General features: G+C 32.3%; 1 protein-coding gene across 1 annotated transcript; it reads left to right on the top strand.

The window, feature by feature from the left end:
* The first annotated feature begins 279 nt into the window (after positions 1-279).
* LOC132724736 (post-GPI attachment to proteins factor 2-like) lies at positions 280-14,215 on the top strand. The gene is made up of 6 exons (XM_060709686.1): positions 280-445; positions 4,489-4,633; positions 6,304-6,414; positions 11,170-11,282; positions 13,313-13,421; positions 14,013-14,215. Exons 1-6 carry the CDS (start codon positions 305-307, stop codon positions 14,144-14,146), a joined length of 753 nt encoding a protein of 250 aa, XP_060565669.1. The 5' UTR covers positions 280-304; the 3' UTR covers positions 14,147-14,215.
* Positions 14,216-22,862: the final 8,647 nt, after the last annotated feature.

Raw genomic sequence — 22,862 nt, 5'->3', positions numbered from 1 at the left:
TAAAAAATGATTGCATTCCTGAGGCATAATGGGCCTTTGGAAATTTTATTCTGGAAAGACGGTTTTGAACCTTAAATTCACGAGTAATCTGTAACCTCTTTTTGTTCTTTTTTCCCTAAAGAGAGCCTAGACGGACAGGGTTCCAAATGACTAACCAGGGTATAATCGCATCATAAGCTTGTATTAAAATGCATGCTAAATTTCATTTAACAGGCCTACACTGGATGAGGGTAGAGACGACAATGATATTTTTAGTATTCGTTACCAATTAAAGTTTAACGGGATCAACAATAAAGTTATCGCAATGGACAAAAACACACTTTATTATCTGACATTTGCACGTCTGGGATATATAACTACGTCATTACCTGCATTAGCAACAACTTTTGCTGTTGCATATTCAGTTATGTTCGACTTTCATGGGTCAACTGCAACTCATTGTCATGTAAGTTGATAGTATTTCGGATACATTTACATTTTCGGATGATGTTGGACGGGTCAATATAAAACGTGTGCAATTTTCAAATTAAGTGCAAATTTACATGATATTTATAAATATATTAAGTAGAACGATTTAAAGAATATTTTACAGATTATATTTACATTGATATCACTGGGGGAAAAAAACAAGTTATTTTCAATAATTGCCTGATGAAACCACAGAGTTGTGGCCCTTGTTGTTCTTAGAGTTGTTTTTTGTTTTGTTTTTGTTTTCATTTTTTTCTTTTTAGATTTTTGCCATATCTGAATGATAAAAGATCTTTTATTGCAAACACACACAAAACTTAGCATTAAAGTCAAGATGTTTTTGGGAGTATTCATATAGCATGTATAGACACATAGGCAAAATTAAAACTGTTCAATGGAATTTCTTTAAATTAAGCATGTAGTTAGAATATGATATTTTAAGCAAAAAAATGAATTAGGGATCACTGCTAATGTTTTTTGGGTTATCTGCCTCTGAAATGGAACTTTTTGCTCAATTCAAGGGCAGATAATTAACGATGAAGGTAAACTGTACCATTTTGTTTTCATATTTCCATGTAGCTTAATTACTTTGGTTTAAGCCATTGTGAAAAATTTCAGATATAATAAGGCCATTATTATTTCGGTTTACTGACCCGCCGACTCTGTATTTTGGGAAAATGAAAAAAAAAAAAAAAAAATCTGCCCCCAAAAAAATTCTGTGTTGTCTTGAAATACAAATGTATGCCGCTAATAATACGACTTATCAAAGAAACGTCACGGTAAGTATTTAAATTAACTGTTAAACCTACCATATGCCAGACTATTTTACAAACGATTTATACAGTGAGATACGCAACCGGCATACATGCCATAATTTTTGGACAGCTTTCCGGGACACTTTTCATCGCGGCAATAATGGATGTGTAGGCAGTTGTGGAAAAGTGGGGGGGGGGGGGTGTCAATCGTATAACTTTATTAAATTAGGACGACTTTTACCTGAATTTTAATGATAAACAGTTAACTTACTAGTTTTATAAGTTGTCTTTTAGGTCGACATATTTATCATTTTAAAAGTATTTCTTTATTTAATTCATTATTCCCTAAAAGCAAGTAAGTTGTAAGTTATAAACCCGGTGAATGGGCGCAGCCATGTTGTTCGTCGTTATATCTTAAAGTCATGATAATTACTACATGTCACGTAATGCAATTCTTCCAGTTATAAAAACAAACACAGCAAGGTGATTTATTTGACACCTTTATTTTTTTTATTTGATAGATATATTTACATTGTTTGTAATAATTAGACTTTCGGCAATTTAGCGATTGATCTAAAAATTAATGATTATCGGGGATTAACGATAATTGTTAAGGGCCGTAAACAATTAATTAACCGGACCATTAAACGCTGCCGAATTCAACAGAGAATGTTAATTGCCGATGCATGAAGAATCTATTGCCGAGGGGAATCGACAGTCGATAATTGGGGGGCTGTATATTGTAAACTTGTAAGTGTCAACGTTCCTGTGTATTATGTGTACCAGGTCAGATTATGTTTTAAGATCTAGAGGTGAAATGTGCGAGATTTGATTTAAGAAAATTTATGAAAATTTTGCAAAATATCATGATTTTTTTTTTCCGGGATCAAATCGATGCCCGGGACATCTCCGGGACAGACATCCGATTTCCGGGACAATCCCGGGCATCCGGGACGTTATGGCATGTATGGCAACCGGTTATCTTTACTCAAGAATACCCTGTCTAGTAAAGTGTTTATTGGTGTATTATGAAAGAATGTCTGTTAAATGGGTCAAGCCAATTAATTTCTCACAGAATTATAATTAGGCTTTGATCAAATTTCATCAATGCATTTAAGGTCCAAATGCGTAAAAATGTAAAAAAAAAACAAAAAAAACTACAAAAACAAAAACAAACAAACAAAAAAAACACGCCAAATTACGTAAGCAATTACATTCCAGAAATCTACTGCAATTGACAAGGTCAGTATTTTCAGATATAACAAAAAAAATTAGTCTTTAAAAGCAGATTGAATACAGGTTGTCAAACAAACAAAATAAAAAAATGCACTTACTATTAATAGATTTTTATGTCAAAAATTGACCCGCTAATTATCCGATAAAAATATTTTCACATTGGGCAATAATTAAACATGTGTAATCTTTTTTTGACAGTTTTTTTTAAACTTCTGATCTATAAAGAAATGAGTGCAAGTCAGCTGAGTTTCTGCACCTTTGATGATGTAGATTACACAGCAGTGTGTAAACATCAAAGAATGACAGATTCTTTTGAAGGGCTGGCTTGCCACTTGCCATTAGTCATGGTGTGTAGATTTCATGTGTGTTTTTAAACAATGGCAATGTGAGCAAAAGTTTTTTTTGTGTATTTAGACAATCTTTGGAATAGACAATCGGCGATGTATTTAATTTCATTGCTCTAGTAAGTACTATGTATATGTATGCACCACATTAATTTTATAGTTATTTTTTTTTTTTTCCCGCCGCCGACTCTACCTTTTTTTGGAAAAAATCAGTAAACCAAAATATAAAAAAGTGAGATCAGGGACACTGAAGTTTTTTACCTAAAATAATTCTTTCATCAACAACATGCTAGGTTTAAAGACAGTTTTAATTCTGCCTATATGTCTATATTAAAACTCCTGAAAATGTCCGTAATCAAACTATATACTCACTAAAGTTGCCTGAAAGGGCAAACATATGCATACTTAAAATTTGTTTCTAACCATAATATTCTGATATTTGTGTAGTTTCTTTCATCATATTTTGAATTAATCTTTAGTGAAATGAAAATTTGACATAAGATTCCCTTGAACCTGACCAAATGACCGCCTTCTGCTCAGTAGAAATTAGCACATTGGTCAAGCAATAACTAACAACTGAGTCATCTGAACCCATCATTGCCCTCTTGTTACATGTATCTCTTTCAGTGACCTAGCCACAACAGCACATGTAATACTGATTCATTATTAATATTTTCTAGAGTTAATGAACATAAACATGTTGTAAAAAATTCTTAAATAGCAGAAATAGTCTTGCATGTTTCTGATGGCATCATGCTGACATTACAGCATGTATGACATAATTATTTTGGCTCATTCAATGCAAAATTACTGTAAAGTGTTGTACTCATCCTAGATCATAGTAACAACATTTTGTAGTTTAACACCTATGGTATTAATGAAATATTTAATTTTGTAATGTGTTCCTGTCTGTATTTCCCTGTCTGTCTTTCTGTAGACAAACTTTAATGTTGACTAAATCATCTTCAGTCCATCAGTTAGGGTACATGTACTTGAAAAAATGTATCTATTAACAGGAACTACGACCTTGACCAGGGCTCTCGTTAGCATTTTGAGACTGGGGCCAGGGTCCATGCAGGGGGGGAATTTTGCATGATTTTCAAATATTTTTCATCCAAAGGGGAATTTCCACAGAGGAAAATTAATTCAGAAAACAAAAAACAGAAAAAAGTGAATGTAAGATTCAGTTAACAAATAACATCATTAAGCTGCTTTCATGAAATATTTGTTATTTTTTGCGGTACAACTTGAAATTGTGCGACATGTAGGAATTCTAAAACCCGTCCTGAACGTTTTATTTATATATACATACTAAATTCTGAATGCCGTTCGTGGAATACTTACTAATTTCGGGTTGCCGTACGCGGAATATACATTCGCCGATTGGCGTTTTCTATGCCAGTTAAAATTAATTTCAAGGGGGATTTTTTTCGGTTTTAGGGGGGAAAAAAACACTCTTTTTTGGTGGGGGAATGGGGCCGATATTCGGCCCCAAATTTTACCAAATGAGAGCCCTGTTGACCCATAAATGACTCTTACCTTCAAGATCAAATTTTACATTCTGCAAATTTAATCATTATAGCATTTTGATAGTTTACATATTTAAATTAGGATGTGAGCATTTTGTTATACAAATTACATCAAATCAGAAAAGAATATTTCAATATTTATAGCTTGTGTTACAGGTACCAAATATTCTCCCCAGTATAAGTGCAGCTATAGGAAGGACACCCCAGCAATATATCTGGAGGATATTTATATCTTTACATGCAGCACCTAGGTTCTTATGTGCAATGTCTTACTATGGATGGCATAAACAAGTTCATGTTGGTAAGTAACTTTAACTTAATACAATTTTCTGTTAAAGCATTCACACTTTTAACATAATTATATTGTGTTGATAATTCCATGAAAAAAGTTTTAACTTTTAAGTATCTTATTAACAATTTTTTGGGGAAAAAAATTGTCTAGTTTCATTAATTTAAATTTATATATTATCAGACTGGATTTAGGGAATAGATATCAATTTTGAGTGCATTGTTGTAGAATAATATGTGGTTCGAGTTCAGATGTGCAGGAATGTAATCACGAAGGCCGATAGGCCTGGGTGATTAATTACAAAGCATTTGAACAATAAACTAATTATTATTAAACTATAATGCAAGAAAAATTTATACCTATTTCCATTCTAGCATGTTTATTAAAAAGAGAATTGATAAAAATATGTTTAACTACATTTAGTGTAGAAGTAATTTTCCTGACATTTGGTTCATTGATGTCATATATGATGAGTAATTCTAACATGACCCGCATTTTTCTCTATTGAACATGGAAGAACCGAAAGCGTGTGTTATTATGCAATAAAGTCACTGTTGACTTTCTATATTTAGACATGTGACATTATCATTATATACATTTGACGTAACCACTAAAAATTCAACGCATTGAAATAAGTACAGAAACAAATCAGGCACAATTTAGCATATTATGAGGTATGGCAAAATTTATTTGTTAGTGTCATGTTAGAATCAAAATAATATATCCAAATCACCCATGTGATATAATTCCTCACATCTGAACTCCAAAGAGTGATTTTATTGAGCGATAGAATCACAGTTTGGGATATATTATTTCTTAAGTATTCATTTTTATGCTGTGCATATATCGTGTAATAATGCATTTGATCGCCCTAGCTGTTTGATAGGGGAATAGTGTCAAGCGTGTTAGAATTTATAGTATAACACTGGTGCTAGAAAAACCTATCTGAACAAGCTGACAGGCAAGCTTTAAAGTGATATCATTCTTGGACCTTCAATGAGTTTCATGCTTAGAATGGCATCATTTCACTGGCTATGAATGTTGAAAAACTTCATTCATGAATGTCTATGATATGTATTTTCATGAAAATAAAGGAAAACTAAGTAAAAATGGAAAATATCAATTAAAATGTGCATGTTTTTATCAATAATATCTAAGTCAGTACCTGAACATATAAAAAAGGAAGCAGTCTCTTATGAGAGTATATAAACAACTTATGTCAGTCATTTACTTCTTTGTTTATATTAGAGACAAAGTTCCGAGTCGTGTTAGAATTTGTCTTAATTCTTTACTCATTACTGTGTATGTGATAACATGCTAACTGGAGTACTAATGTTTATCTGTCACCATACAGACAAGACAGAGGCTTGTTGTACCCTGTATGTCCCTGGTTCATGGCTGGTATTTCACAGATCTCTTCATCAATCGCGGTGAATACCAAAACTCCTGGTTGTTTCATAAAACCAGGGTGTGTCAGTTTTACATGGACATCCTTTATCCAGGATGTCTCTGGAATAGCCATGGCTGTATACCAGTTCATCATGGTTCATCCCGGATCATTGGTGTAAACAAAACCTAGAGTGTATGAACATGTCTTAAGAATTAAGTACTACAAAAATTGTCAGGTGCGACTTTATTTAATCCTTTATATGTAAATGATAACCTGCATGATTTTGTTTCAGGTGCTAAGCAGTCTACCTACATTTTCCTGGTGAAAACAGCCATTTTGTTACATATAATAGAGAATATGATGTTGGTATTTCTCACATGTATTTCTTCCAGTGATAATAGAGGTAAGCTTATTCTGATGTCCATATAGATTGACACTTTAATCTCTACAACATAAAAGCTGATTATCTCTCTTTAGATGATCAAACAAATGTAGTATAAGATGGATAAAATCCAACAGACAAAAAATCACCCTGAAATATGTACATAAGCAGACAATGCAATAACAAACATTGTCATTCATAAACGTATTGCATTGAGCAAATATTTTGAGAAACTCAAATTATGGAAGCAAATGTGAAAATAAAAGACATTATTGGAAATAAGGAATGTGATTTAAAGATTTATTTCATTAATATGTAAATAGAAATAATACAAATTAAATACCAACAACAACATTATAATTATTATCACAGATGGGTTTTGTCAGCCCAGGTAAAAGTTACAAGGTGTGTAATTGTCCTACATTTTTAAAATACTATTAATGAAAAGAAGTATTTAAAGTGTATAAAGCTAGATATCTGTTGCAAAAATTATTGTTTGAATTTTAAAAAGTAATTCTAAAATGCTTGCATAAAATAAATATACGTAGTGCATTTGTAGTAAATTTTATCAAAAGGGAATGGTGCATGCACATAATCATTGCTGAACGGATACAATCGAACTTAAAATAGAAGGATAATATTTTGTTTCGCGACATTTGATCCTGTTTACATACAATATCCATGTGTATTTAATAACAGAGACATTCTATGTTAGAATTCTTTTGAAAATTAATCATAAGATTATGGAACCAATAAAATTTTACTGTCGATAAAATGAAAATATTTCATAAGATCTAGCTTTATACCTTTAAAGAATTACATAGAAGTTTACTATATTCATACTGATAGATAAATGTTATTGGGTAGTATTTGTTTTCTTTCACCCATTGTATTCTATTTAGATTACAATTTATCTTTCACCTTGAAACAAAATTAATGATAAGATAAAATTTTATGTGGCGGTTAAAAAGATAGATTTTTATGAATGATTCATCTTTTTTAATGAATGTTGTCCTCTGTAAAACATGGTTTTATTTATTTTATTATATTTCTGGGGGTGAGGGGACTTTTGTTTTCTCATGTTTATGTATTTATGCATACTGAGATACAGTTGTTTGCTGAATCAAAAGTTTTTATATATACCGTAAAATTCCTAATAAACACCCCTCCCCTAATAAAGGCCCCCCAGGCCTTTTGATAAGAAAAACAATCTACTCATCAGTGCTGAACTCATGAGTAAATCCATAATTTCATTCAAATCATTCAGAATCCATTTTATTTTATAGTATGAACTTTAAAATCTTAACACGTTTTAATGTTATTACCACTAAATGTATTTACAATGAATTTTGGATTTAAGAAAAAACTGTGTTGTTATGATAGCCCCTCTTTTGGAAAATGTTTAGCCCCCGGGGGCGTTTAATAGGAATTTTACTGTATGTGACTTTATAATGTTCTTAATGTAGCATGTAATGAACTTACTGTACTACACTGTACATATAAAACATATAGATTATCTTATTTAGTTAGAATATCCCTTTGATAAGAAGACAAACTGTGTTACTACACTCAGTATTATTGTCTTTCGGTAGAGGTTAATACTACCTTTTCACACACAAGGATTTGAATATTCTCAAGTAAAGTGTCGGCAAAAGATAAAATTTCACCACAAATTCATAAACATGAACATGTATTTACATTTAACTAGATCAGTCATCCAATTAAGCACTGGCCCCGGTGGCCCATGACCAGTGAAAATTAGTTCGGGCCAGTGTAAATTTTAAGTAAATTTAGTTAAATATATAGTAGAATAAATTCAAAACTGGAATTCGGGCCAGTAAATTCAAAATCTTACATTCAATGACTGCTAGATGATTGCTTACCAGCTAATTAAAGTTTTGACACTTTTATCTCGCTATATTTTTAATCTGTTGTTTCATTTTGCAAAAAATGATCTAAAATCAAAAATTATAAGTACAGTTTTTACATTTCAATCTCATTTTAAAAAGCCATGTATGCATTTTTTTATTCACATCATTTTACATTATAAGGTGTGCGTAATAGATTCCTTTATTATTTATAAAAAAATTAATAAACCCTTCTCTAAAACAAATGATGTTCAAACATATTTAAATTAAAATAAAAAAAACAATGTTTTTTTTCTGAAATTTTCTTAAACATGTAGACATAAATAAAAATTGTTTTTTAAATACAGGTGATTATTTGAAGTGTTAGTATTTTTAAATCAGTCACCAACAAGATAATTGTGTGGGTCAGTAGCTTTAATTTTGCAAACATTTTAAGGAGGAACATAAAAACACTGGTTTAAGAATATCTTTATGAATTGTTTTAAATTTTGTACCATTGATTTTACGTTTATTTGTACATGTATTACACATTATTTCAACATGTTCAACATTTGTAAGTTTTGTACAAATAAATGTTTTATTAATTGATTCAAATAAAGTAACTGAGTTTACAATGGATGCTTCATCTCAATGTACATGTATAGTTTGTCTGCAATATGCAAATTAATATTGTGACTGCATGCAAGGTAAAATGATGGCTATATAATTAATTGATGAGATACTCTCATTACCTGGATGCTTTTCAATGGTCTGTAGCTTATGACACGAGATTATGTCAGCTTCCTCTGAAACATTTATAATCACCTTAGTGCAATAACTGATTAACTCCTATTAAATCAAGAAGGACTTATTCCACTTTACTGCACTAAGGTGACAATATAAATATTTTATTTGAAACTTTCATGTGTTATATTTAACAAGCCATTTTAGATGAAATTGATTTAGTTCTATATGGAGATACCACCATTGAAATTGATCGTTTTAATTGTAATATGAACTCAAATTTGTCATAAACTTAATATTGTAAATTATGCCATACTGTCAAACCAGTAAATTGACTGGTGCTAAAACCATTCCATGTTCTCTTGTGTCATTTCCTTTACATGCTGTACCTGGGGCATGCCATGTTTTTATAACTGGTAACATAACATAAATTTTATTGGCATTAAATATCTTAAAAATGTCAATCAATGAATCATAGGGACATACATGTATTATTAGTCCCCTACCGGTTTAACCGGAGGGGACTTTAGGTTTACCGTCTGTCCGTCCGTCTGTCTGTCTGTCAGTCCGTCCGTCCACAAAACTGGATCCCGCGATAACGCAAAAGTACTGAAAATATTTTTATGAAACTTGATATATAGATAGATGGCAGTATGGAGATTATGCACGTCTTTTTCTTTTCTTCCTATGTTGAAAATTCTGGTTGCTATGGCAACAAATAGTCTGAAAATATGGCAAATTTAACACATAAACTGGATCCAGTGATAACTCAAAAAGTACTGAAAATATTTTTATGAAACATAAAATATGGGTAGATGGCAGTCTGCAGTTTATGCACATCTTTTTCTTTTCTTCCTATGTTGAAAATTCTGGTTGCTATGGCAACAAATAGCCTGGATTTCAAGATTTCTGATTTAATTTTTTCAGCTTTTTCACTATAAGTTCTTTATTTCTTAAGGTGTTTACTTCAAACTTTAAATATAAGTTTCTGGTCATCAACCACATCATATGTGACAAGGTTTACAACTCTAGCACAAAAATTATAAGTATTACCTCCCTTGAACTTTTTTTTATGAAAAAAAAAAATGTTGTCTTTTTTAAATAACTTCTTTATTTCCTAATGTATCTACTTCAAACTTCATATATATGTTTCTTATTATCACTCAACATTTTTGAGAAGGTTAAATACTCTAGCAAGACTATTTCCAGAATTATGTCCCCCTTGAACTTAGATTTTTTTTCGAGAAATTGGTATTTTTTACTCCAACTTCTTCATTCCTTATAGGATTTACTTTAAAATCCCACATCGTTATAATATGACAAGGTTGTATAAACATAATTGCCTTACGAGGCAGGGAAACTTAACACATTACTGTGAAATAGACAAACTTAGAACTCAAAAGATTTAAGTTCATTCATGTCATTGATTCACTGGTAAAATTGAAATCCGAATGTTGCTGGGGTTCTAACCGGTAGGGGACTTATGGATTGCTTGCAATACTATGATAATTGCTTGTTTTGCTATATTTTGCTGACAACTTTAACCTGAGCTGACAATTATTTCTGCGATCTATTACATGTTTCAGTTTACTTCAATTAGCAATTTGCCCATTGTGGCTGATGGGCTTAATCCTTATTGGTTAAAGCATCAGAATTGCAGCCAACATTTATCCTGGCATGATCATAAGAGGTGACTAAATGGGTTAGAATTACTGGAGTCTATGCATCTCTTACCTCCAGCAGGTGTGGTGGTTTTGACCCCTGGTGTTGCTTTAAGTTTGTAACACCAGAGGTTAGCCAAAATCGTCTTTCCTGTTTAGAAATCATATGACCCAAATTGTGTTGGTGTACTGTAAATCCAAACAAAAATAAATAAAAAATCAATAACGATTTTGCACTTGATAAAACACTCTTTTGATGAGTGCTTTCAAGAGGCATTGTAATATGACCGTAAACGACACCCTAAACGACTTAAACGACATCCTAATTGACTTAAACTACCCCTAAACAACTTAAACGACACCTTAAACGACTTAAACGCCACCCTAAACAATTCAGGTTTTCAAATTTCAACATATTAAAAAGTTCTATGCTTTCACATCACATTTTTGTTTTTTTAATTTGTCAAAAGTTATTCAATGAAAATGCAATGATTTAATAATATCAATGTGTTATGATTTTACAGGAATACATGAGAACAGTTTCATTGTGTTTATAATAACCTCATGGATGTACATGTTGCTGACCATTGGTCTGTGTAAGTGGTCAAGAAAGTACTCGGGCAAATCCAACAAAACAGTAAGTATTGATATAATACCCTCTAAGTGTCAGCTTTACATTAGAATTCTAGTTTTATGTACCAATCAATTAAAAACTTGGCTAATTTTCTTTACTTTCCTCTGCAGTGCCGTGGGAGTTAAGGGGTGAGGTTACAGGAGAGTTAAGGGGTGAGGTTGCAGGAGAGTTAAGGGGTGTGGTTACAGGAGAGTTAAGGGGTGTGGTTACAGGAAAGTTAAGGGGCGTGGTTACAATTGACTGTTGTTGATATGCATAAATTAACTCTTTTTAAAGTCAATTGTATCTAAGTTGTTATGATTTAGGATATAAGTAAGTTTAACTGATACAGCTGAGCTTGAAATTGTGATGAAAGTTACAGTATGTTTGGTCTGATGCATTTTTGAAATGCTTGAACCTTTTAAAATGTTAAAATTTGATTGAGAAAAAAAATACATTTAACCACAATTGAAGCATATTACATAGGAAGGGTTTACTGCTTTAGCTTGATAGAAGGTTATTGGGGCTATTCTACTGTCCCTTATATCAATGTCAATGTTTGACATAACTCATGTTAACTTTTATTATCACCCCTCACTATTTTTAGCTCACCAGAACCAAAGCTTCAGGGTGAGGTATTAGTATCAAGGGGGATGCTCCGGCGTCCGTCATACGTCAGTCTATCGTCATGCCTCAACAATCGTCTTCTTCTCTGAAACTGCTGGGCAGATTTACTTCAAATTTGGTCTGTAGCATCCTTGTGTTAGTCACACTTAAATTTGCTCATGTCATTTCAAATGGCCCATTTTAGGGGTCAACAGAGCTAAAAATAGAAATACCATTAAACATCTGCTACTTATTAATTGATGGACGATCACCAAACTTTTTTTGTCTGCAGCATTCCTAGGTAGACTTTTATCAACTTTGCTCATATTACTTTGATTGGCCTCTTTTCAGGGTCTCTGGGGCTAAAAATAGAAAAACCTTTAGACATCTTCTTCTACAGAACTAATGGATGGAAGATCACCAAACATTGAAGCATTCTTGGGTAGTCTTTTATCAAGTTTGCTTATATTAATTTGATTGGCCCCTTTAAAAATTTGCTAAAGCTGAAAATAGAAATAACTTTGTCTGTAGCATTCTTAGGTAGTCTTTAATTAAGTTTGCTCATATTAATTTGATTGGCTCCTTTTAGGGGCCCCGTTTAAGCTAAAGCTTAAATGCTCCAGGTCATGGCATTTCTTCAAATTATTGTTTAAAGATATTCTATGCTCAAATTGGCTATAAGAAAATATTGACAATGGATAATTTCCAACACTGAAAAGCAGTTGTTTCTGGTGAGTGACTCAGGGCCATCATGACCCCATTTTTGTTATGTTAATTTACCATAGGCCAATGGGAGTTATTCTTAATATTAATTCAAGTATATAACATTGTACTTTTGCACAGTAAAATTCTGAAAAATGTACTGTTGGCACAGTAAAATTCTGAAAAATAAAAACCAATAGAAACAGTGTCCCATTGAATAAAGTATTTGTTCGGTGTAGTAAAATAAATATCACATGTTTGTGAGTAACAGCAAAATGTCATCCCTTGTAAAAATATTGATACCCTCTGCTAACATCTTGGGTAACAGTACTTTCCTATGAATAATATTTTTTACTGTAACAAACCTATGTGTAATTTATGTACTGCCAAGCACTACAGCTGTAGCTTCGATCCTCACTCGAAATCTTTCATGTGAGGAAGCCATCCAGCTAGCTTACAGAAGGTTGATTGTTCTACCAAGGTGCCCGCTCGTGCCTGAAATAATGCCCCAAAGGGCACAAATGAGGGACTTCCTCCACCAATAAAGCTGGGAAAAAATCGACGAAAATTCTCGGCAGGACGCTCTAGGATGTCCCGACTTGAGTGTACGTTCGCCAATATGGGCTTTCCGGCGGCGACCTTCAATAAACGCATTAAAAAAAAATGTTATTGTGGTCCAAGTCCGACAGCTGTTGTTTAGTTAAGACCATCAAGTTGATGGATATTATGTAATTATTATATTTCAGTATAATGATTCGTACAAGTATAAGAAATTGTTTGCCTTCTGTAATATATCAGCATTCTCACTGGCGGTGTACCTGTACTTCAGACATAACTGGTATTGTGAACCTTATAGTAAGTATGAATAGGTTTGTTTACTTAATTAACATTGGGTAATTTTGGCCATCTTGTTTTGCTAAACATCTTATTACAGTCGAAATATAAGTATGCCAATTATTTTTACAGTGATAAATAACAAATAAAACAAATTGTCATGTTTGAATAGGAGACAAAAAAATTTAGAAGATTTTGAAATAAAGAAAAGCAAACATTGGCCTAGATTATATTTAGCTATGGAAATACATGTAGAATGCTTTTTTTATGCCTGGTAAGATATTATTATTCTGGTGAATTATTATGCACATTTATTCAATTCATAATGAAGAGACTAACCTTTACAGATTATTTTTAACATTTGGACATGAAAATTGCGCAGTTGAGAAAAATGTATAGCCTGACCTGGACTCGTACCTTAGTCCCTCAGAACACCTTTAGAACAATGTTGTGCTGTACCCACAGAGCTGTACAGCCAGTCACAACATTACTATCTAATTAGTGAACATCTCTATACCATGACAAAAATTAGAGAAAACATTTTCTGAAAAGTAATTTAATTGTGATTTAGTTGTGTGCAAATGTTGAGAATAGAAATGTATGTTTTTTCAGTATACAGTTGGTTTGCCTTGTGTGAGTATGTGACAATTTTCACAAACATTCTGTTTCATGGTACAGCAATTATGGACTTTAGAGAATATTCTGCCGCTGTTGTACTCACTGACCTTATACAAAAACACAAGTAACAACTAATACTGGCATTGGAAAATACTGGTACTTCAAGGAACAACAACAAAGGCAGCAATCAACATCTCTGTGGATCTTTAAGGGGGGGGGGGGGGGGGGGGGCTGAATAAACTCACCGCTTTTTCTGATTGCCTGATATCTGTCTGCCTTATGTCACCTGTTGTCTGTTTTCCATTGTTATACAATGTTTATTTGAACACAGTTTATTTGAACACAGTTTATTTGAACAACATCTCCCGAAATTTTTGCTGAGATAATTTATTTGAACAACATCTCCCGAAATTTTTGCTGAGATAATTTATTTGAACAACATCTACCAAAATCATTGCTGAGATTTTGATGGTCCGCTGTAAAGGCTATGTGGAGATTTCTGTCAGATTCCATAAGTTGTTCAAAGGTGCTAAAATTGATATTGAAAAAAAATTATCTTAAAAATGTATTATTTATAAACCAGTGTGTGTTGAACATTAACAAGTTTTAATTATCCCCCGCCGAAAATTTTCGGCGGAGGATATAGAAATAGTCTCCGTCCGTCCGACCTTCCGTCCTTCGGTCCGTCCGTCCTTCCGTCAGACAATTTTGTCCGGAGCATATCTCTAAAAGTATTTGAGTTATCAACTTGAAACTTCATAGGTGGATAGACCTCATTGAGGAGGAGTGCAGTGCACAAGAATGATAACTCTACCTTGCATGATTTTTGAGTTATTGCCCTTTGTTATTTTTCAAAATTGATTTTTGTCCAGAGCATAACTCCAAAAGCCTATGAGATATTAACATGAAACTTCATAGGTGCATAGATCTCACTCAGGAGGTGTGCACTGCACAAGAATGATTACTCTACCTTTTATAATTTTTGAGTTATTGCCCTTTGTTATTTTTCATACTTAATTTTTCAATTCAATTTTTTTCTCACAAAGTATTTGAGGTATCAACTTGAAACTTCATATGGTGGATAGATTTTACCCAGGAGGGATGCAGCACACAAAAATGATAACCTACCCTGCATTATTTTTCAGTTATTGTCCTTTGTTATTTTCAGCCATCAGTATTCATATAGGTTTCACATCTGTAATCACTATAGCCATCAGTTTTCATTACCAAAAGACCTCTTAAAATGGAATTATTCTGCTCTACTACATATACATTCTTCCAATGAGCAAACACATTTGGCGGGGGATGGGCATGTTGACATGGCTCTTGTTAACTTAAGGTCAAAACTAGGTAATGATTTCAAAACACAGAAAAAAATTCAAGAGGTTACAATTTATTTGAATATTCATCTCACTTTCTCAGAATATTAATTTTGTTCTATTGATATTAGTTCAAGTTTGGACATAGGTCATCTAGGGTTAAAGGAGGTTTATAGGTCAAATATCTGGCTTGATGATTTTAAGATGCAGTTTTAATGCAAGTCATTTTGGGTTTCCCAATGAAATCACAAGATAGCCTTGTTTACACTCTATAGATCACATTTTTAGCTTGTCTGTTTGAAGAAAAAGTAAATTGATCAAATTTTAATGAAACTTGCTCAAACTATCTATATTTATGAAATATATGTCAAGTTCTTTATTAAAGAGAAAAAGGTCTTGGGAAGATGAATATAATAATCTAATGCGCTTAAAAAAGCTCAGGGCAAATATTTTGCTTATTGCAACTCTAAATGTTGTAGTTCTAGTTTGAATGTCACCATATGAAATGTGAAAACATTTTCTTTGCTGATATCTTTGACTTGACTTGTTTGAATGTGGATCATCCAGGGTCAAAATGCAGGTAATCTGGTCAAAAGAAAAATCAAGTTAACCATGTTGACCATAAAATAAAACTAATAATTAGTAACAATTTTCAGGCAGGTGAGCAATTAAAGGGTCGTAATATCCCGCTTATAATTTACATTGATACCAAAGATATTTGTTAGAAGTGCTGTCCTTAATATATCTTGTTTTAAACCTGTTGCTATTTTATTGTCCAGTAATTATCTAAAAGGAAATCCAAAAATATTCAAGAAAGATATGTTTATTAAAAAATCTATGATGGGTTTTGTAGCTATCCAAGGTTATTTTGTGTACTTTATTCTACTTTATTCTTTTATGCATATTGATATATTTTTTTCTTTTATGTATATTTATAGATGTTTTGTTCCGCCTTGCTACAATTTTTTCTTTATTGAGTGTCAAGCTCTTTGGGAGAAAATGTATAGAAATTGTCTATGATTGACAGTCCATGATTATTCTTTGCTGATAGTGTTTTGTTTGTTTGTTTGGGTTTTTTTTGTTGTTTTTTTTTTTTGTTATTGCTTTTTTGGGGGGGGGGGGCGTGTAGGAGGACTTCTAATTTTCTGAAAAAAAATGGAAACCAGGTTTTGCCAAAGTCTACTGAAAATGAGATAATGCTATTATTGTGAGTAAACATTTTATGGATTGTTTTCTAATTTTAAGATTTTCCAACTCACTTAGATATTCTTCTTCTTAACTATAAAAAAAGAAAATCCAGGATTTTTTTTTCATTTTCCAACTTTCTGGTTTTATTTAATTAATTTGGTGGTGTTTTTTTTTTCATTTTTAAATTTTTTCATTATTATTGCTTATTTAATTTGTGGGGTTTTTATTAAAAAATTTCTTATGTTATTAGAATTTTGTTATTAAATGGTGGGTATTTTTTCTCTTTTATAACTAACCATATTTTTGCACCAAGGAGACAAATTGATTTATTATCAATATTCAGTGTAGTATTAGGGTTATAGTTAAGTAAATTTATCACAAGAAACATAATTAGTTTTTTAGTACCCTACCGGTTTAACCGGAGGGGACTTTAGGTTTACCCTCTGTCCGTCTGTCTGTCTGTCCGTCTGTCTGTCAGTCCGTCAGTCCGTCCGTCCACAAAACTGGATCCTGCGATAACGCAAAAAGTACTGAAAATATTTTTATGAAACTTGATATATGGATAGATGGCAGTATGGAGATTATGCACGTCTTTTTTTTTTCTTCCTATGTTGAAAATTCTGGTTGCTATGGCAACAAATAGTCTGAAAATATGGCAAATTTAACACATAAACTGGATCCAGTGATAACTCAAAAAGTACTGAAAATATTTTTATGAAACTTGAAATATGGGTAGATGGGAGTCTGGAGATTATGCACATCTTTTTCTTTTCTTCCTATGTTGAAAATTCTGGTTGCTATGGCAACAAATAGCCTGAATTTCAAGATTTCTGATTTAAATTTTTCAGCTTTTTCACTATATGTTCTTTATTTCTTAAGGTGTTTACTTCAAACTTTAAATATAAGTTCTGGTCATCAACCACATCATATGTGACAAGGTTTTATAACTCTAGCACAAAAAATATCAGTATTACCTCCCTTGAACTTAGATTTTTTAGGGGAAAAAATGTTGTCTTTTTTAAAATAACTTCTTTATTTCCTAATGTATCTACTTCAAACTTCATATATATGTTTCTTATTATCACTCGACATTTTTGAGAAGGTTAAATACTCTAGCAAGACTATTTCCAGAATTATGTCCCCCTTGAACTTAGATTTTTTTCGAGAAACTGGTATTTTCACTCCAACTTCTTTAATCCTTATAGGATTTACTTTAAAATCCCACATCGTAATAATATGACAAGGTTGTATAAACATAATTTCCTTACTAAGCATGGAAACTTAACACATTACTGTGATATAGACAAACTTATTTTATTATGTTTTGTGGTCGATATTTTCAAATACAGACTTCATCCTCAAATTCATTATAAATGGCAATACACAGGAGTGTATGACAATTAAAGAACTTTTTGAGGGACCGGTAGGGGACTACTGTATTGCCCGCAATACTATCAAATGCTTGTTTACTTTTAGTTTTTATTTGTATTTTATATAATTTATTTATTTTTATATATAGCATGATTTAGATAGTTATTATCAAACATTTTTTCTTCCATGACAATGCCTGAATTACATTCTATTTAAAGGCATACCGTTAAATCAGATATCAGAATTTTCCAAAATCAAAGGTTATACTAAATATACATGAATTTCTACTTTCAGTTGTCTAAAATTTGATATAATACTAAGTGTTAATTTTTTTTTCCACAAAAATCTTCAGTTCCGAAACTAATGAAATATAACACCTCACAAAATTACTGATTTTACCATAAAATTTGCGCTTTGTTAAAGGAACTCTACAGAGGCTTTTTGAAATGACATGACTGGAAATATTTTTCAGAGATTTGCATAACCATTTTATATAGGACTTTACAAATAATTTGTGTTCTCGACCCGCTTTTCTTTTTCTTGAAAAATCATTTTTATGAGCAAAAATGACCCAAAAAACGTTGTGACACATTTCTTAATAATCTTTGCAGATTTTTCCATATAGTGCTTAAATAAATATATGTAGCACTTAAATAGAAAATTATGAACAATAGGGTATCTTTTTAATCTGTTTGAGTAAAAAAAAAAATGTGTTACGACTACAATGTTATTATAACTACATCAGTAATGTTATTATGACTACATCAATTATGTTATTATGTTAATATGGCTACATCATTTATGTTGTTAGAATTAAATTAATGTGAATACACCAGTGATGTTATTATGACAATTATGTTATAATATTGTGAATACATCAATTATGTTATTATGAAAATTATGTTATTATGACTGCATTAGTTATGTTGTTATGACTACATCAGTTATGTCATCTAAGTTATGAAAATTATGTTAATTGACTAAATCCTTTATGGTATTGTTCCACATGAAGAAATATTGCTCATTTAGAAAATATATGCAATATGTTTATAGATTGATTAACCATGAAATGATTGATATGTGATTTAAGTAAACACACAATGGTCTTACATCTGACAATGTGAAATGATTGTATTAAAAGAGTAGTAATATTGTAATTATAATGTTTATACACTTACTTTTAATCCTTAGGTATGTTAAGATTTTTGCATGTCATGTTTAAAGATCCCATAACCCAATTTTTCTATGGATTTATATCATAAATATGATGCTCAAATTAAGATTTATCAATATTGTAGGTTCCAAAAAGCATTTTTTGTAAAGATATTACAAAATTTAACATTTCATGTAAATAAAGGGAGGTTATTAGAATTTTTTTAAAGTCTATGATAAGAAATGAATGCATATACTGTATTTTAATGATTACATATAATGTGCACAAATATTTGCAGTACATATTTTACATATTCTTCGATGTGTGAAAATTGATTTATAAGCATCATTATATACATATATAAAATTTCAGTTAAACAACCTAAATTACAACATAAAGGATCATTAATGAGAAATGAAAAACAAAAGAATAGATGGGTGTAGGTGTTTAGATCTCCTTTAGATACCCTTTAGTTAAATCACTCTAAACATAATAGGGTAGGGGTTGATTAGTGATGAAAATGTGAGTGGCTTAACCCAGGGATCAGAGGTGCAAGCCCTGTCACTCTTCCTTCACAAAGGGACCTTAATTATTTAAATGTTTAAACTAAAAGTAATATATCAAAAGATACACTTCCTACACAAAGGGACTTGAACAAATAATGTTTAAAATAAAAATAATGAATTAAACTCTGTAAGTAATAAGTATTAAGCTCTTTGGGGTATTCCTGTCTTCATGATATTTTACTTTTATTCAATGTACTGTATTGTTTAAATGTTAATTTATATATTTTTGGCCGGGTTGCACTGGTGCAAACCCGGGTTATAGTATGGTGAATGTTGGGCGGCGGGCGGGCAGGCGTCCGGGCGGGCGGGGAAAAAACTTTCGTAACAGTTTTCTCAGCAACTACTTATCACAGCCTTTTGATATTTGGTATACACCATCAACACATGGTCCCATACAGTGGGATCCGATTTCAGGTCTGTCGCTCGTCTACTTCCTGTTTGCCGACTTAGTTTTAATTTTCAACATTAATGGTCAATAGTAAGAAATTTTCGTAACAGTTTTCTTGGCAACTACTTATCACAGCCTTTTGAAATTTGGTATACACCATCAACACATGGTCCCATACTGTGGGATTCGATTTCAGGTCTGTCGCTCATCTACTTCCTATTTTCTGACTCAGTTAAATTTGCAACATTAATGGTCAATGGTAGGAAATTTTCGTAACAGTTTTCTTGGCAACTACTTATCACAGCCTTTTGATATTTGGTATACAGCATCAACACACGGTCCCATACTGTGGGATTCAATGTCAGGTCTGTCGCTCATCCAAGTCCTGTTTGCCGACTTAGTTAAATTTTCAACATTAATGGTCAATGGTAGGAAATTTTCGTAGCAGTTTTCTCAGCAACTACTTATCACAGCCTCTTGATATTGGGCACATAGCATTAACATATGTTCCCATACTGTGGGATTCGATTTCAGGTCTGTCTCTCATCCGCTTCCTGTTTGCTGACTTAGTTAAATTTTGACATTAATGGTCAATGGTAGGAAATTTTCGTAACCGTTTTCTTGGCAACTTCTTATCACAGCCTTTTGATATTTGGTATTCAGCATCAACACATGGTCCCATACTGTGGGATTTGATTTCAGGTCTGTCTCTCATCCGCTTCCTGTTTGCTGACTTAGTTAAATTTTGACATTAATGGTCAATAGTAGGAAATTTTCGTAACAGTTTTCTTGGCAACTACTTATCACAGCCTTTTGATATTTGGTATACAGCATTAACACATGGTCTCATATTCGTGGGATTCGATTTCAGGTCTGTCGCTCATCCACTTCCTGTTTTCCAATTTAGTTAAATTTTGACATTAATGGTTGGAAATTTTTCGTAACAGTTTACATAGCAACTTCTTATCACAGCCTTTTGATATTTGGTATACCAGCATTAATCACGTGGTCCCATACTGTGGGATTCGATTTCAAAAGTCTGTTGCTCATCCACTTTCTTGTTTGCCGACTTAGTTAAATTTTGACATAATTAAATGATCAAAGATAGTAGGAAATTTTCGTTACAGTTTTCTCAGCAACTACTTACCCACAGCCTCTTGATATGTGGTTCACAGCATTAACATGTGGTCCCATATTGTGGGATTCCATTTCAGGTCTGATGCTCTTTCTTTACCGGTTTACCAACTAAGTTAAATTTTTCAACATCAATGGTCATTTAGTGGTAGAAAATTTAAGTAACATCACAGCCTCATGATATTTTGTATACATATGCAACCCGGCCTTTTCTGTTCTTTGACCATTTTTATGCCCCCACCATGTAATGGCCGGGGCATATAGTGTTACCCTGTTCCGTCATTCCGTCCTTCCATCCTTCTGTCATTCCGTCATCATCAGTTTACGTTCATTATCTTCAGAACGGTTGGGGCACACATTCAACTCAAATTTGACATATGGATATGTCATGACAAAAATACAGGTCAAGTTCGAATTTGGTCATGGTTCGATGATTTTTGGCAGAGTTATGCCCTTTTACTTTGAAAATAATATGAAATTTCAGTTTCCGTTCATTATCTTAAGAACGGTTGGACACATTCAAACTCCAACTTGACATATGGATATGTCATGAGAAAATACAGGTCAAGTTCGAATTTGGTTATGGTTCGATGATTTTTGGCAGAGTTTATGCCCCTTTACTTTGAAAATAATATGAAATTTTCAGTTTCCATTCATTATCTCCCAACGGTACAACACACAATCAACTCAAACTTGACATATTGATATGTCATGAAAAATACAGGTCAAGTTTGAATTTGGTCATGGTTCGATGATTTTTGGCAGAGTTATGCCCCTTTTACTTTGAAAATAATATGAAATTTTCAGTTTCCGTTCATTATCTCCCCAACGATACAACACAATCAACTCAAACTTGACATATTGATATGTCATGAGAAAATACAGGTCAAGTTTGAATTTGGTCATGGTTCGATGATTTTTGGCAGAGTTATGCCCCTTTTACTTTGAAAATAATATGAAATTTTCAGTTTCCGTTCATTATCTCCCCAACGATACAACACAATCAACTCAAACTTGACATATTGATATGTCATGAGAAAATACAGGTCAAGTTTGAATTTGGTCGTGGTTCGATGATTTTTGGCAGAGTTATGCCCCTGATACTTTGAAAATAATATGAAATTTTCAGTTTCCGTTCATTATATCCCTCAAGGTACAACACATTCAACTCAAACGTGACATATGGATGCGTCAAAGGAATGCGCAGGTCAAGTTCAAATTTTGTCATGGTTCAATGATTTTTGGCAGAGTTATGCCCCTTTCACTTTGAAAGTAGTAAGAATTTTCAGTTTCCGTTTATTATCTCCCCAACGGTACAACACATTCAACTTAAATTTGACATATGGATATGATTTTGGAATGCCCAGGCCAAGTTCGAATTTAGTCATGGTTCAATGATTTTTGGCAGAGTTATGCCCCTTTCACTTTGAAAGTAGTAAGAATTTTCAGTTTCCGTTTATTATCTCCCCACCGGTACAACACATTCAACTCAAATTTGACATATGGATATGTTTTTGGAATGCCCAGGCCAAGTTCGAATTTGGTCATGGTTCAATGATTTTTGGCAGAGTAATGCTCCTTTCACTTTGAAAATAATATGAAATTTACAGTTTCTGTTCATTATCTACACAACAGTGTTACATATTCAACTTTAATTTGACATATGGATTTGTCAAAGGAATGGGCAGGTCAAGTTGGAATTTTGTCATGGTTTGATGATTTTTT

This window comes from Ruditapes philippinarum, unplaced genomic scaffold, assembly GCF_026571515.1.
Source record: "Ruditapes philippinarum isolate M1 unplaced genomic scaffold, ASM2657151v2 ctg1068_1_1_1_1, whole genome shotgun sequence".
Taxonomy (NCBI): domain Eukaryota; kingdom Metazoa; phylum Mollusca; class Bivalvia; order Venerida; family Veneridae; genus Ruditapes; species Ruditapes philippinarum.
Note: the sequence above shows the minus strand (reverse complement) of the source record. Positions and strands in the feature narration are given on the sequence as shown.